Source organism: Excalfactoria chinensis, chromosome 4 (genome assembly GCF_039878825.1).
Source record: "Excalfactoria chinensis isolate bCotChi1 chromosome 4, bCotChi1.hap2, whole genome shotgun sequence".
Classification (NCBI taxonomy): Eukaryota; Metazoa; Chordata; class Aves; order Galliformes; family Phasianidae; genus Excalfactoria; species Excalfactoria chinensis.
Window position 1 is genome coordinate 257,549 of NC_092828.1, and position 15,473 is coordinate 273,021.

Sequence of the window (15,473 nt, forward strand, 5' to 3'; positions counted from 1 at the left end):
TGCACGACGGGGAGCGCTCTGCGTCGGGCCCGCGCTGCGCGGGTGCGCTCCCCGCCGGGCTGCGGCCGCGGGGCGGGGCGGGGGGGCGCGGAGATGGGGCTCGGGGCGGCCTCTGGGGAACGGGGAGCTCCGGGCAGCGTGGGAGCTGCTGCCCCTCCGCGTCCCTGTCCGGCAGCGCCGTGGGACGGGAGCGGGGGGCGGAGGAGCGGAGCACCCCTCGCTGTCCCGAGGGGCGCGGGAAGGACCCCACGGCAGACAGCGGGGTCGGCGGCCGAGGCCCCAAAGCTTCTGTGGGGCTGACAGTGCCGGGGCGTGGGGCTGGAGGAGCGGGAAAGCGGGAGGGGTTGCGCAGCCCCCGGTCCTGCAGTGTGTGCGGCACGTCCCATCCCGGGCTCCCGCCGCCCCCATCCCCACGGGACTCGGGTGATTCTGGGGGGGTTCGGTATCCCCGGACCCTCCCCCGAGGCCGCGGGTTCTGCCCGGCGGGCCGGGGGGTGCCGGGTGCCCGCAGCTCTCGCTGCCGCGGGGCCGTTGACAGAAACCGTCGCTCAGAACCTCGTTATCAAAGGCCGAGGGCAGGTAATTGGATTCTGCAAATCCAATCAGGTGCATTAGGCAGGGAGTTCAGTCCATAACCAGTGCCCAGCCCCCCCCTCCGAGCCCCCCGCCCCGCGCCCAGCGGCCTCGCTGCCACGAACTCCCCCCGGCGCCGGCCGCCTGCGGAGCCCCCCGGCACCGGGGCTCGCGGGGTCGGTCCCGGTGTGGGGCTGGTCCTGGTGCGGGGCTGGGGGCCCCTCGCTGAGGCCGGGGAAGGGCCGACGGCACCGGGGGCGGCAGCGGGATGACCCCGCGATGGACACCCCCGGCCCGGAGCGCTGCCGCTCTGCGCCACGCCGAGTGCTGCGGGTCAGCACTGCGCCCCTGCGCCGGGCACGGCCCGCCCGCCCCGCACCCCAGGGCCGGGAAAGCCCCCGCAGCGCTTACCAGAAGGAGCCGCCCAGCCCCGCGCGGCGGAAATGGAGCTGAATATTAAAGCAGGTCTCCGCTAAAAGCCCCGACCCGCCCCGCAGCCCCGCGGAGCTCAGGGCTGCATTAATTATGTATCTGCCGATGGAGCCGCGCGGCCCCGCGGTGCCGGGCTGGAAACGGGCGCTGGAGCGCATCGGTCCCCAGCGCAGCCCTCAGCCCCCTCGGGCCCCATCCCCGTGGCTCCGCGCACCTCAGCCCCGCTTCTGCACGGCGTGGCACCGCTGCTGTGCCGGGAGGTGTCTGGGCACGAGCGGTGTGAGGTGACAAGTGAGCCGGGCACAGAGGTGTGCAATGCGGGAGCACTCGTGCCAGACAGCACATCGCACCACGACGGTGTGGGGGGAGGGCACACCAATGGCAGAGCATAGCACGTCCCCAGGTGAGCCGTCCCACGCTGCTGGGCTCCCCTCAGTGCCTCTCCTTGTAGCCCCTTTCCAGGCCTGTCCTGTCCCGGCTGAGCCCCCACGGCCCCGGGATCACCACCACGGCCACCGCCGGGGTCACATCTGGCTCAGGCGGCCGAGAGGACGCTGGGGTGAAGGGCTGCGTGTTCCCCGTGCACGGGGCTGGACGTGCCAGGGAGCGTGCAGGGTGACTGTGCTGAGAGCTGCGCAGCGAGGAGGCTGAGCTCACGGAGTCGTTACGGTCTGAAGGAGCGCAGAGATCACCCAGCACAACCACCAGCCCGCGGCTGCTCCAGGCCGGGTCACCCGCTGCGATGCTCGGTGCGGCGCCGAGTGCCCACCCTCAGCACAGCGTCGGTGTGCTGCCGGTCCTCAGCCCGGTGTCGGCCCGTGGTGCAGGACGGTGCTGGCAGTGAGTGATGCTGCTTTGCCCCAGGGCTGTGCTGGCCCAGCTGTGACCCTCGCAGCCCCCCAGCACGGCCGCCCCTCCCAGGATCTGCTCCTGGCAGGTACAAATGGGGCCGGGCCCTCCCGCGCCCTCCCCAGACACAAACGGTCACCCCTGCCTCATTTCTCACCGCCCAGTAAGGACGGGGTCGGGGATGGGGCAGGCTACGGCCGGCAGTGGAGGGGCTTTCACGGGTCCCCCCCGGAGTGCCCGGATTCCCCTCCTGGGCTGGGGGTGATGGAGCACGGCGGGAGGCGGGGGGGATGGCTGACAGCTCAGTTACACGCCGGGGGATGCACGGCGGGGCCAGACTGGAACACACAGGTACAGTGAGCTAAGCCAGCCTGGCCAGCCCTATCCAGCCCAGGGATAGAGCTAAACTGGGCTGACTGGGACGTGGAGGAGCTGAGGTGGCCGGGGCTGAGCCCAGAGCTGTGCCCGGGACCGGAGCCCGTGGAGTCCGGTTGGAGGAGCTGGGTGGTGCTGCAGCAGGACCCAGCCGGGCTCCCAGGGCTCGGTGTGACGGGGGGCGGTTGTGGCACACACGGGGCCGTGTCCGGCCAACTCAGCTTCACCGGATCTTCCACCGGAGACACTCGGTCCCGCACACCCAGTCAACGAGCGGAGGTCACGCGGCTCCTGCGGGCACCGTGCGGGTGCAGAGCCCTGCCCTGCCCAGCCGAGCCCGGATCGAAGCAACAGAGTCGAGCCGCCGCAGGTCCCGGGCCGCCCCGCGCTCCGTGCCCGGCCCCGCTGCCCCCGGCCCCGCGATCCGCCATCGTGGTTCTGCTCGACTTTAACGGCTCCCCGATCCCGACCCCCCCCACACACCGCGCCGGGGCCGCCCCGCAGCTCTGGGCGCCCGCTGCGGGTCCCACGGGGCCGTGCCGTCTGCCCGCCCCGGCCCCGGCCCCGGCGGCTCCCCAGGCAGCACTTGTTGCTGGGGATTGCAGCAATAATCGTAACCGTAACGAGCCATTACGGCCGTTAACAGCTTCTGCTTTGCATTAGCGGGGCCGCTCCTTCCCCTCCAGAGCCCTGATCCAATCACCCCCATTAGCGCGGCTCCAGGCTCCGGCTGCTGCGCCGGGGAGTCCGCCCGGCCCCCGCAGCGCCCCCCGTCCCCGGCCCCGCACCCCGGCACCACCCCTAAGCCGCTGTGTCCCGCGCCCCCGGCCCCCCGCACCCACCGCCCCCCCAAACCCGCACGCAGCCCCCAGTCCGGGCAGGTGGCTGCCGTGACCACGGCCGGTACGAGGGCTGCCCCACTGAGCCCCCGGCCCCACACATGGCAGAGTGGAGCCCGGGGCTCCTCGCTTCGGACATTCAGGCCATCCCTGCCCCAGTCAGTGCAGCCCCGCTGCCGGACCCTCCCCCTCTGCCTCTCCGCAGCCCCGTTCCCTCCCCATCGCCATTCACCCCAGCGCCCCGCTGAGGCCGTTCCCATCCCACTGTAGCAGCCCCCATCGGCGCCCTCCCACTGCTGAGCCCACCCCACGTCCCGAGCCCCCCCGCTCTCCCCCGATCTCATTATCTCCGGGACCCCAGCACCCCGTTCCCCTCCCGCCCCGTTCCCCAGGACCCCCGTCTCCGTTCCACCCTCCGCCCCATTCCCCCCCACTGCTCCCATTCATCCCATTCATTCAGATGCTCAGCCCAGTTGTCCCCGTTTCCCACCCGCCCCGCTCCCTCGCACCCCCCCCGTCTCTCACATCCCCTCCATGTCCCAGGACCCCATTATCTCCTCCTCGGCCCCCATTCGCCCCCATCATCCCGTTACCCCTCGCACCCCCTTCCCCCCAGCAGTGCCCTCACTCACACACACGCTGCCCGCACTCGCTCACCCCACCGACCCCCATTCACCCCACCGACCCCATTCACCCCACTCCATCCGCCCCACTGACCCCATTCATTCACACCCCCCCAGCTCCCCCCATTCATCCCCCCCCCTCCACTCGCTCCCCCTCCCTCCCCCGTCTCCCCCCTCCGCAGTCATCTCGCGCCCCCTGCCGGCCGCCCGCAGCACCACACTCTCGCCTATTGGCCGCGACTGCGCCCTACAAGCCCCGCCCCCTCGCTCCCATTGGCTGCCGCCGGAGGGGCGGATCCAATCCCTGCGTGGCGCCCCGCCCTCCCGTCCCGGCATTCCTGGCGCGGCGCGGTGCACGCCGGGAGCTGTGGTCACGGAGAGAGGCGCCCGGCCCCGCCCCCGGCCCGAACCCGGAAGTGCGCGGGGGCGGAGGAGGTTCTAAGATGGCGTCGCCTCCTCAGGGGGGCCCGATGGCGATCGCCATGCGGCTGCGGAACCAGCTGCAGGCCGTCTACAAGATGGACCCGCTGCGCAACGAGGCGAGCGGCGCCGGGGGGGCGCGGGGCGGAGCGGGGGGCGGCGGGCGCGCAGGCGCCGAACTCGGCATTGTGCGCATGCGCGCGGCGGGCGGGGCCGGTCGGCGGGGGGCGTGTTTGGGGGGCGGGGCTTATGGAGTGGGGGGCGGGGCTTCGGAGGGAGGGGGCGGGGCCTGTTGCAGGTGGGGGGCGGGGCCACTGGGAGGGGGGCGGGGCTTCGGCACCTGTGCATGCGGCGGCATGGGGCCATGGGGGGGGCAGGCACAGCGTGGGGGGGCCGGGGGTCGCAGTGGGTGTGGGGCAGGTTGGGGGGCTGCAGTGGGTGTGGGGCAGGCCGGGGGGCTGCAGTGGGTGTGGGGCAGGTTGGGGGGCTGCAGTGGGTGTGGGGCAGGCCGGGGGGCAGCAGCAGGTGCCCATAGCGTGGGGCTGGGTGACGTTGCCGTGTCCCCGCAGGAGGAGGTGAAGGTGAAGATGAAGGAGCTGAACGAGCACATCGTGTGCTGTCTGTGTGCCGGGTACTTCATCGACGCCACCACCATCACCGAGTGCCTGCACACCTGTGAGTGCTGCAGGGCCGCGCGCTGACGGCCCCCCCGTGCCCGGCCCGCCCCGCTCATCTCCCCTTCCCTGCCCTCAGTCTGCAAGAGCTGCATCGTCAAGTACCTGCAGACCAGCAAGTACTGCCCCATGTGCAACACCAAGATCCACGAGACGCAGCCGCTGCTCAACCTGAAGCTGGACCGCGTCATGCAGGACATCGTCTACAAGCTGGTGCCCGGCCTGCAGGAGAGTGAGTGCCCAGGGGGCGGTTTGTGCTGCAGGGCTGCATGTCGGGAGCAGCCCCACGCTCGGCATCCCATGGGCCGGGCTCTGAGCGACAGCGCGGTGACAGCGAGCCATAGTGGTGAATGCAAAGTGCTGCGTGGGGGGGGGGCTCCCCGTCAGCCCCCGTCACTCAGGATGGGGAAGGGGGGGCACTGGGGACATGTCTAGAAATGTCAGCTCTCCCTGACACAGTGTGCAGGCAGGGGGGCTCAGTGCTGTCGTGGAGGGATGGGGACGTGTTTGTGCCGGGCTGGGAGCACAGCAAGTGTGCAGGGTGGGAGCACAGCAAGTGTGCAGGGTGGGAGCACAGCGAGTGTGCAGGGTGGGAGCACAGCAGGTGTGCAGGGTGGGAGCACAGTAAGTGTGCAGGGTGGGAGCACAGCAAGTGTGCAGGGTGGGAGCACAGCAAGTGTGCAGGGTGGGAGCACAGCAAGTGTGCAGGGTGGGAGCACAGTAAGTGTGCAGGGTGGGAGCACAGCAAGTGTGCAGGGTGGGAGCACAGCGAGTGTGCAGGGTGGGCCCCGGCCCTGCAGCCCGGAATGCAGGAGGGGGTCTGAGGGATGCTGAGAGCAGGGATGGGGCTGCAGGGCACTTTGTGGCTTCTGCCAAACCTCCTTTAGAGCCGGGGGGTGGGTGAGGGGCGGCCGGGGACCACCAGCCCTGGGCACCGCGGGGCTGGGAGCCCCCAGAGGCCGAGGTTTGGCTCAGCTCCTCTCTCCTCTCGCCCGCAGGTGAAGAGAAGAGGATCCGCGAGTTCTACCAGTCCCGCGGCCTCGACCGGGTGACGCAGCCCAGTGGAGAGGGTGGGTGGGCGTGGGGGTGGGCTGCGGGGGGCACCGGGATGGCAGCGGGCAGCGCCGGCGGCGGGGGGCTCATCGCTGCTCCCTCCTCCCAGACACGGTGGGGGGTGACCCCATGGGGCTGCCCTACAGCACCTTCGACCATTCCCGCGCCCACTACTTCCGCTACGACGAGCACGTCTCGCTCTGCCTGGAGAAGCAGAGGTGAGTTGCTGGGCGCTGCTGGGCGCTGCTGAGCACTGCTGGGTGCTGCTGAGCGCTGCTGGGTGCTGCTGGGTGCTGCTGGGTGCTGCTGGGTGCTGCTGGGTGCTGTGGTTCTACCCAGCTGCTGTGGGTATGAGCGGAGAGCGCAGGAGAGGGACCATGTGGGCACCACGGCTCCCATTTCCCCCCTGTGTCTGCTCCCATCTTACCAGGCTGTAGGGCTGCGCAGCCCCCGCTGCAGAGCTCTGCCCCCCCCCATCGCAGCTTCCTGGCGGGGGTGAGCGTTAATAAATGCAGCGCAGGGCGCAGCGCAGCTGCCTGCCGACTGCTGACAGCAAAGTCAATAAGTGGCAGCGCTGGGAGCCGTGCTGGGATCGATGGCTGCAGCTCAGCTGCCAGCTCAGCCACGTGCCTGCCCTGCTGCCGCCCTGCCTGTGGTGGGGAGCGCGGGGGGCTCGGGGCAGCCCCCACCTGCAGAGTGGGATGAGAGCCGTCGGGGCTGCGTGCCACACTGTGCCCGGGGGGGGGGCAGCGGGGTTACAGACCCTGGGTGTGCACAGGAGCCCCCGGGCTGCCCCTTGTCTTTCCTCTGCAGCTCCAGCAAGGACAAGAGCAAGGCTGTTCTGCAGGTGAGCGGCTGCGGGCTCAGCCCTGGGGCCGGCTGCGCGCTTCGGGGCACCCCCAGCCCACGGGTTGCTGTGGTGTCCCGTGGCGGCCGCAGACCGGACATTTGGGAGCAGTTCTGCCCCACGGAGCTCCGACCCCACTAACCCTGCCCTGCTCTGCCCCTTGCAGCAGAAGTACGTGAGGTGCTCCGTGCGGGCGCAGATCCGGCACCTGCGCAGGGTCCTCTGCCACCGCCTGGGGCTGCCGCTGCAGCACGTGAGTGTGGGCCGGGCCGGGGGGGGGCAAAGGGGGCTGTGAGCTCAGGTTGATGGCACAGCCCGGCCCGCAGGTGCAGATCCTGTTCAACGGCGAGGCGCTCCCCGACCACATGACGATGAAGCAGCTCTGGCTCTCGCGCTGGTTTGGCAAGGTGGGCGTCGGGGTGGGACCCTGCGGCAAAGGGGGGGAGGGGGGCGGGGGCTGAGGCCGCGGAGCGGGGAGGTGTCGGATCACGGATGATGGATGCTGCGCGTTGTAACTAAGCTGGGGTTGTGCTCGTGGCAGGGCGGCAGCTCGGCGCAGGACGGAGCGTGGTGCTGCAGCGGGTCAGAGGGGCGTCCCAGGAGGGGTGGGACAAGTTCATGGAGCAGCCCCAGCACTGAACACGCTGCGCTGGGCCACAGGGGCAGGGAGTGGTGGGGGTGCGGGGGGGGCGGGGAGCAACGGGGGGAGATGCTGAGGGGGCAGGGAGGGAGGGGGAGGGTGCTGGGGGGCAGGGAGGGGGGCTGCAGAGTGCGGGGGGGGTTGCTGCTGCCCTGACGCTCCCTCCTTGCCCTGCAGCCTGCACCGCTCCTGCTGCACTACAGCATCAAGGACAAGAGGAGGTAGGGGCTGGGGGCGGGTGCTGCCCCCCCACCCCACCCCGCAGCACAGCCCTGCTCCTGCCCCCACCCCGCTCCCTTTAACTTAATGCCCCCTTCTGCTCGAGTTTATTTTTTGAATAAAACTGTTGAAAATCCATCACACGTTCTTTATGGCTGGGGGCGCACATCTGAGGCTGGGGGTTCTGCTGGGGTCCTCAGGGCGGAAAGTTGGGGGAGGCATCCCGCTAAGTCCCCTCCTGACCCACACCTTGGGATGCAGGACTGGGGGGGGTTGGGTCAGCACTCCCCACTGTGAGTGCTGGGAGCAAGGGGGGGTACGACACTGCATAGCGGCCTGGGGTGGTGCCGGGGGGCTCAGGGCCAGCAGCCCCCTCCCCTTCCCTCCTGCCCCCCCCCATCCCGCCCCTCTCGGCCGCGGCTCCGATCCATCACCGTCGCGGCCGCCTGGCGCACGGCCCGGCCCCCCCCCGGTGTCAGAGGAGCGGCGGGGGGGGCTGTGGGGTGGCACTGCTGTCGCCTCTGCCCCCCGCTGCCCGCGCACAATGAGCCGTAATACAGCCACGGGCCCTCGGATCGGCCGCGCGGGGCGGCCCCCCCCGCATCGCGCCTCATTACCGCAATGGCGGGGCAGCTCGCAGCCATCTGCGGCCGCCGGTGGGGGGCGGGAGGGGGGGGGCTCGGCTGCCGGCGGGGAGCGGCGCGGGGCCGGGCGCGAGGAACAGGTGCCGGTGCTCCGGGAGCGGCGGAGGAGCGGCGGCCGCCCGGCCCGTCCCGTCGGGGCGCCCCAACGCCGGGGCCGCCCCCACCCCCGCCCCGCTCTGACCCCGCGCCGCGGCGGGGGGATCCGGTTACCGGCGCGGCCGGCCCAGCTGTCGGCCATCCCTCACGCCGCCGCCGCGAAGGACGTGGGGAAATGCGGACAAAAAGCGGCCGAGGGTTGGGGGGGGGGGGGGGCGGCTCGGGGGGAGCTTCACCCAACGGGGAACGGGGCCGCGGGGTCGGGCTGGCGGCGGGGGCGCGGCGGGGCCGCCCGTGTCTGTCAGCAGCGGCTCTGGGGCCGCTCGCCCGGCGCGGAGCAGGAAGAGGAGCCCGGCGCTGCCCCGCGCGTCCCGCGGCCCCACTTATCAGCGCGGGGCTTAATGCAAACCAACTGCGCGGGGGGAAGAGGGATGATGGGGGTGCGGCGAGGCCCCAACGCCCCGTTGTGGTGCGGGGCTGCGGGACGCGGCGGAGCTCGGGGGGTGCGGGATGGCACCGGGCCGCCCCGCACAACAACACGCAGGAACGGGGCGCGGGGACGGACGGCTGCGGCGGTGGGGCGTGTGCCGGGCGGTGCCGTCGGGGCGGCTGGGAGCTGCGGTCACGGCGCTTTGATATCCCGCCCGCACGTCATGCTCCGAGGGGGCTTAATGGCACCGGCTCCAGACCGGCACAGAGGAAACCTGAGTCCCCCCCGCCCCCCGTTCCGTCCGGCCCTAACCCGGGGGATGCCAGCGCTGCCCCGGTGCCGTGGGGCGGGAGCCGGGCCCTGCTGCAGCGCCCCGTGGCGTGGAGCGCTTGGGGGCGGGGAACCAAACCCAGAAGGTCCGAGCGGGGCCCGGGGCCGGCGATGGGTCTGGGCGGGGATTTGGGGTCGGCGGCCACAGCCGCCCCTCTCGGTGACGCCGGGCTGGGCAGGGCCGGGGGTCACAGCGACGTGGGGGTGCTGCAGCAGTGCCGGTCCCTGTGGGTACAAACGGATCCCAGCCCCTCCTTTGCTGGAGCAATGGGAGCAGGAAGGCTGAAGTTACAGGGTTCGTCTCAACCTGCCGTCTGAAGAGCACCGCGGAGCCTCTGGTGATGCATTACGGACGTCTGTGAGGTCTGTGGAAGCTCTTTAATGGTCTCAGTGTGTGACCCCCCCGGCGCTCACCTCCACGGCCCATCACGGCCAGAGCTGCTCACACCTTGGGGCTGATCTTCATTACGGCCCTGGCCTTGCAACAGGAGGCACGTGCACACACACACACACACACGAACACAAACACATGAACACAAACACACAGAGAGACGTAGAAAGGTGTATATTTAGAAATCAAAAGGGGGGTGGGTTGTCTCTTTGTATTTTAAAGCAGCTCCTTGCATTGCTCCCCACTCCCAGCAGCGCCAGGACCCCCCACTCCCATGCACAGCCCCATCCTGCCCACCAGCACTGCAAGCAGGAGGGGCTGCAGCACCCACAGACCCCCCAGCATCCCCACAAAGGCTCAGCAGAGCCAGGCTGCAGAAGTACCAGGCAGGTTTGGAAAGGCCAAGGGAGCCCAGCAGCCACCCCATAGGGGAGCCCAGGAACAGCAACCAGCCCCAAGCAGCTCAGTCAGAGCCCAACAGCACCAACACTGAGCACCCACCACAAAAGCAGAGTGGGACCCAACAGCCCCTGTGCTGCCCCGTGGCACTGAAGGAGCTTTGGGGCAGAGCCAAAATGAGGCACAGCCGTGCCCACAGCCAGCACCACAGTGCGTGGGGGTCACTGCTTTGTTAGCATGGCTGGGCCTCGTTGGGGGCAGCCCCAAAAGCTTTGGGTTTGGCTCACCCAGACATGGACATCCCCACCATGTGGGATGTGGGATTAAGGGTGTGGGGTAAAGGGTGAGGGGTGCACGTGTGGGAAAGCTGCAGGCCAAGGGATGGAGGATTTGGGGTGGGCCGGAGTTGGACTCCACGATCCTCAGAGGTCTCTCCCAGATCGGGATATTCTGTGATGTTATGATTCCTTGACATCAGTGCTCCTGCTGTGCCATGGCCCTGGAGCACCCCATCCTGGATCACCCCATCATGGAGCATCCCATCCTGGAGCACCTCATCCTGGAGCACCCCATCATGGATCACCCCATCATGGATCACCCCATCATGGAGCACCCCATCATGGAGCACCTCATCCTGGAGCACCCCATCCTGGAGCACCCCATCATGGAGCACCCCATCATGGAGCACCTCATCCTGGAGCATCCCATCCTGGAGCACCCCATCCTGGAGCACCCCATCCTGCTGCCCCCCCCCCCCCCAGCCCCCATCTCTGCACTCACTGCCCCTTCCCTGCAGCACGGCGGGTGGCTGACGGGTGGTGCATGGGGTCCTGCGGGGGTTTGGGGGCGGCTGTGGGGCCGCGGGGCCTCCAAGAGAGCCCTCACGTAATGTGCTCGGCAGCCTCCTCAGAGCCCGTCCCCATCCCACCCCCATCCTACAGGACAGGGCCCCCGTGCCGTCCCCGCAGCTCTCGGTGCTGGCGCTGCGGTGCCTCCCCGCTCCCTTCCCGCACGGTCCCGCACCGCCGTCCCGGCTGCCCGCACGCACCGCCGCACACAGCGGGGTTGGCGGCGCCTCCTGCGGGAGGACGGGGGCAGAGCGGGGCGGCCGGGTGGGGGGGGGGGTAAAGGGGCCGCCCCGCTCGCATCCCGCACGGCGGCCCACCCCGCGCGCACGCGTGGAGGCGCGGACAACCCCCGCGGGCACCCGGCTGTCACGGGGGAATGAGCTGTCACGTCGGAGCGGGGAAATTACCCCGTAACGAGGCGCGCCGCAGATCGGGCTAATGAGAAAATCAAAACACAATTTAATTCCTGTCACCGCCTGATCGTCTTTAAACGACGCCGAGCGGTTCCGGCGGCTCCGCACGCTGCGCCGCGATGCTCCGCGCTGCGCCCGGCCCGGGGGTCCCGCCCGGCCCCGCGGAGTTCCCCGCCCGCTTCCCCGGGATGTGGGCACGGGGCTGGCACCGGGACGCCGTAGGAATGCAGGGCGGGGGGGGCGGGGGGGAAAGGGCACCTTCCTGCGGACGGAGAGGCCGCGCAGCCCCGTGGGACGCGGCCGAGGAGCGTGGGAACGCGGCTCTGAGCTCCCCCGGCAAGCGGCGTCAGCGCGGAGGGGGGGGATCCACGAGCCTCTCGACTCCCCTCCCACCCCCCAGACCGGACCGGGATCCCCGATCCGGAGCGGGACGAACCCGGGAGTTGCGGACGGGGGGCGGGGAGAGCTGGAAAACGGGGCGCCGGGACCGGCACCTCCGGGCCTCTCTATCCCAGCCCCGCGCGGGAGCTCCGGGGGGGGACGGCGGGGCGGGAGGGCACCCCCTCACCTTCCCCGGTTTATCTTGGACGGCGGCGTTTCCTCCGGCTCTTTGTTTGCTCGGCCGCCCCGCCCTGCCTTCCTGCGTGCCGACAAGCGCAGGGGGGGGGGATGCGCGCCGGGACGCCGCGGGGCCGCCGCCCCGGAGAGCCGCAACGGGCCCCCACGGCCGCGAGAGCTGCTGCGCCCCGCACCGACAGCCCCGCACGCGGCGGGGGCGCACGGGACGCACGGGGGGTGCACACACGGGACGCACGCGCGCCACGCACGATGCGGTGCGGGCGCGGGACGCGGGAGACGCGGGATGCGGCGGGGTCGGCCGCCACCCACGGCCCCATCGCCCGGTGCCGCAGCGCCGGACCCGCCGACCCCCGTCGTTGTGGCCACGGCCCTTTGAAGTTGGCGAGACTTCCTGCCCCGAGCTTTTATGGCCCGATCTGTCTGCGCCGCGCGCTTTCCTCGCCCATAAATCACTCGGCGCTGGGGGGGGTCGTGGCGGTGAGCCCCGGTCCCGCACAGGGCACCGCCGGGTCCGCGCTGCCGTGAGAGCTGCCCGGTGCCCGGGGACCCGCCTGCCCCCCCCTGTGGGATCTGGGGCACGGACAGGGGCTGTCAGCGCCCGGCACGGGGCGGGCGGGGGGGCGATAAGGCTGGCAGCGGTTAACGAGGGGCCGCGAGGTCAGGCGTCGGGGGCGCGCAGGTAGCGGTGAGCGCTGTGCGGGGCTCGGAACCCTCCGAGGCGCGGGCGGTGGGATCGGGGCAGCCCCTCAGGCTCCCCCCCGCCCCGGGCCCGACGCTTCCGCGGTGACTCAGCGCGGGGGGCTCCCGGCTCGATTACCTTCGCTATTCAGAGCGTTTCCTGGGTTTATTGTCTGCCCCTCTTGTCCCACCTTCCCCGCAGGAAGCCCCGTCCCAACGGAACGGCTCATGCCCAGCAGGACGGCGCTCCGGGCGGTGGGGGGGACGCGGGGACGGAGCCCGCACCTCCGCTCCCAGCCTCCCCCACCCCCCGGCATCGCGACGTTCATCCCACGGGCGGCTCCGGCCCCACAGGGGGTCCTGCCGCGCCGAGCCCCGCGGTGCGCAGGGGGTGCTGAGCACACGGGGAGCGGCCCAGCGGAGCGGGGGGACCCTGCTCCAGGAACCGCCGCCCCCCACGGCCCCACCCGGGCTGCCCCGCGTCCCCGACCCGGCGCAGGGCGAGGCTGTGCCACATGGCAGCGGCCGGGAGGGAGGAAGAAGAGCCGTCGCAGAGGAAGCCCCATCCTTCCTCCCGTTCCCGCTCCTGTTCCCAGCCGGGCTCTATTCTTAGCCCCGGTCTGTCCTGCATCCTCCTTGCCCAGCCAGGGGCCGGCCGTGCTGCCCAAATGGGGGCAAAGAGCGTGAGGATCCTGCCAGGTGCTGTGCTGGGCCGTTCCGTGCCGGGCTGTGCCGCGCTGGCCCCACGATCCTCCCGACCCAGCATGCAGGTGGGGCCCGGCCAGCCCCGTGCTGGTGCAGGATCCGGCCCTGCAGCCTTGACCTCTGTGCGGACCTCCAGCCCTGCCCGGTGGACCCTGACTTGTTCCACCCCCTTTCCCATCCCATCTCTATTCAATCCCCATTCAATTCACATCTCCACACCATCCCCATTCCATCCCAACCACATCCCCATCCCCATTCCATCCCATTTGCATTCCTTTCCCTTCCCTTCCCATCTCTATCTCCATCCCCATTCCCGTTCTGCCCCCATCCCCATCCCATTCCACCCCATCCCATCCCTATCCCCATCCCATCCCACCCCATTCTCCCACACGGAGGATGTGAGCAGGAAAAGGAGCCCCGTAGTGACATCAGGGCTGTGGGACGGTGGGGACGGAGCAGGGGCAGCGTGGCCGCGTGCGGGGACAGATCTCTGCGTGTCACGGCGTCCTCGGTCCCACCCCCTGGCTCTGGAACCGCCGCTGCGGAGCGGGACAGGCGCGGGTCGGGAACGGCGAGAGCGGCGTGACGGACGGCCCCGCACCCCCACATCCCGTCCGCACACAAAGATGGGGGCACAACGGCCCCACAACCCCACGACCCCACAGCCCCGCAAACCCACAGCCCCCCCCGCAGCCCCACGCATGCCCGCAGCGCAGTGGGTGCACAATGGAGCAGCAGCAGCGCAGCCGCCACACGCCATGATTAGGGCTCACACGCAATTAGCCGCCAGACGGAGACGCGGCGTTTCAATAACCCGAGAATTGATTTAGGGGGGCGGCAGCGCGGGGAGCAGCGCCCCACGGGGGGGGGGGGGTAAGCGGGGATCCCCGGGGCTGCGATCTGCTCCCGGCTCCGCACACAGAGCCGACAGAACGCGCTTCCCAGATGCCCGCACCCAGCGCTGGTGCGCAGACGTTCGCGTGTGTGTGTGTGTGTATCTGTGTGTGTCAGTGTGTGTATCTGTGTGTGTGTGTCTCCGTGTGTGTGTGTGTGTGTGTCTGTGTATGTATGTCTGTGTCCGTGTCCGTGTCTGTGTCTGTGTGTCTATACACGCGTGCAGGCTCGAAGGGCTGCGCACACGGGTGCGGTGACCCCGCACACTCAGCTGCCCGCAGTCCCGCCCCGATGCTCACCCGGCTCCGCTCCCGACACACGCGCACCCCGACGTGCACACAGCGGCGTGCGGAACTCACAGCCGGGCAGCGCGCGGGGCTGGGGGTGCGGGACCGAGCGGGAGGGGGGGGGGGGTTCTGCCCGCAGCTGAGACCAGAACATCCCCACGCTCTGCCCGGTTTCGGGTGGCCCCACAGCTGGAGGGTGGGGGGGGCTGCGGGGCCGTGGGCAGCGATGGGGATGGAGGAGACGGGGATGGGGATGCGGCGCGGATCCTGCCCGGCAGGCAGCAGCGCAGCCCCCAGCCCGAGCCCCTCCCCGCAGAGCGCCCCGTCACGCACAGCCCCGGTCGCCCCGCGGATCGGCAGCGCCGTGGGATGGGGACACCCCGCAGGCCCCCCCGTCCCGCCCCAGTTGCCCCGCGTCCCCGCCGGCCCCGCAGAGCTGAATGACAGCCGTGCTGGGGGGCGATCGATGGCCGCCCCCCCCCCCCGGCACCGCACCCGCCCGCTCGCAGCGCCGCCCCCCCCCTCCCCAAGACACCGCTGCCGCGTTCCCCTGAACTTTTCTTTTTAATTAACCTCGCTGCGGCGCGGCCCGGCTGCCTCGTCGGGGTTAATGATATCACTGACCCGCGGCGTGGCGGCCCCCAGCGACACCCCCCGCCGCCACGCGTCATCCCCCCGCACCCCGCAGGACCGTTCTCCTCCCCGGGACGTTTCTCCCCACTGCCCCCACCGGGGGGGTCCTCCCCTCATCGCTCCCCAGGCTGCGCCCCACCGCTCTCCGACCCCGAGTGGGGGTACCGGGAAGGCCGCGGGGTGACGGCGGTGCTCTGCGGGGTGGGGGGGCCCGGGGGCGGATGGGGCTGCGGGGGGAGCGGGGCTGCACCTCCCGACCCCGTCCCCGGGAATGAGTCGGCTCTCCCTCTGCTGCGCCGCGGCCGCGGTGGAGCGGGGATGGGTCCCGGCCGCAGTGCCCCCTCCCACGGCACCGTCACAGCGCCGGAGGGACCCTACGGGGGTGGCACCTGCGTTTGGCCTCGGGGTCAGCAGGGCGGGGAGCGGGCTGTGGTGCGGGCAGAGCCCCCCAGGCCCCGCCGTGCCCGCGGATTTCGCGGCCACCGGAGGAGACCCCGTCCACACCCGTGCGTGGAGCTCCGAGGAGACCCTGCGGCCTGCGGGGCCCGACCCGCACATCGCGTCCCGCAGGGAGGAGGGAGCCCCGCGCTTCGTTGAGCACC

General features: G+C 71.1%; 1 protein-coding gene across 2 annotated transcripts; it reads left to right on the forward strand.

Annotated features, from left to right (window-relative positions):
• The first annotated feature begins 4,043 nt into the window (after nt 1-4,043).
• Nucleotides 4,044-7,676, forward strand: PCGF1 (polycomb group ring finger 1). 2 transcript variants are annotated; one of them, XM_072335631.1, is made up of 9 exons: nt 4,044-4,230; nt 4,681-4,786; nt 4,865-5,017; nt 5,784-5,855; nt 5,948-6,056; nt 6,652-6,685; nt 6,852-6,938; nt 7,000-7,092; nt 7,503-7,676. In XM_072335631.1, exons 1-9 carry the CDS (start codon nt 4,135-4,137, stop codon nt 7,548-7,550), a joined length of 798 nt encoding a protein of 265 aa, XP_072191732.1. In that variant the 5' UTR covers nt 4,044-4,134; the 3' UTR covers nt 7,551-7,676. The 2 variants fall into 2 exon arrangements, with proteins under 2 accessions (XP_072191732.1, XP_072191733.1); XM_072335632.1 differs by having other exon boundaries at nt 7,012-7,092.
• Nucleotides 7,677-15,473: the final 7,797 nt, after the last annotated feature.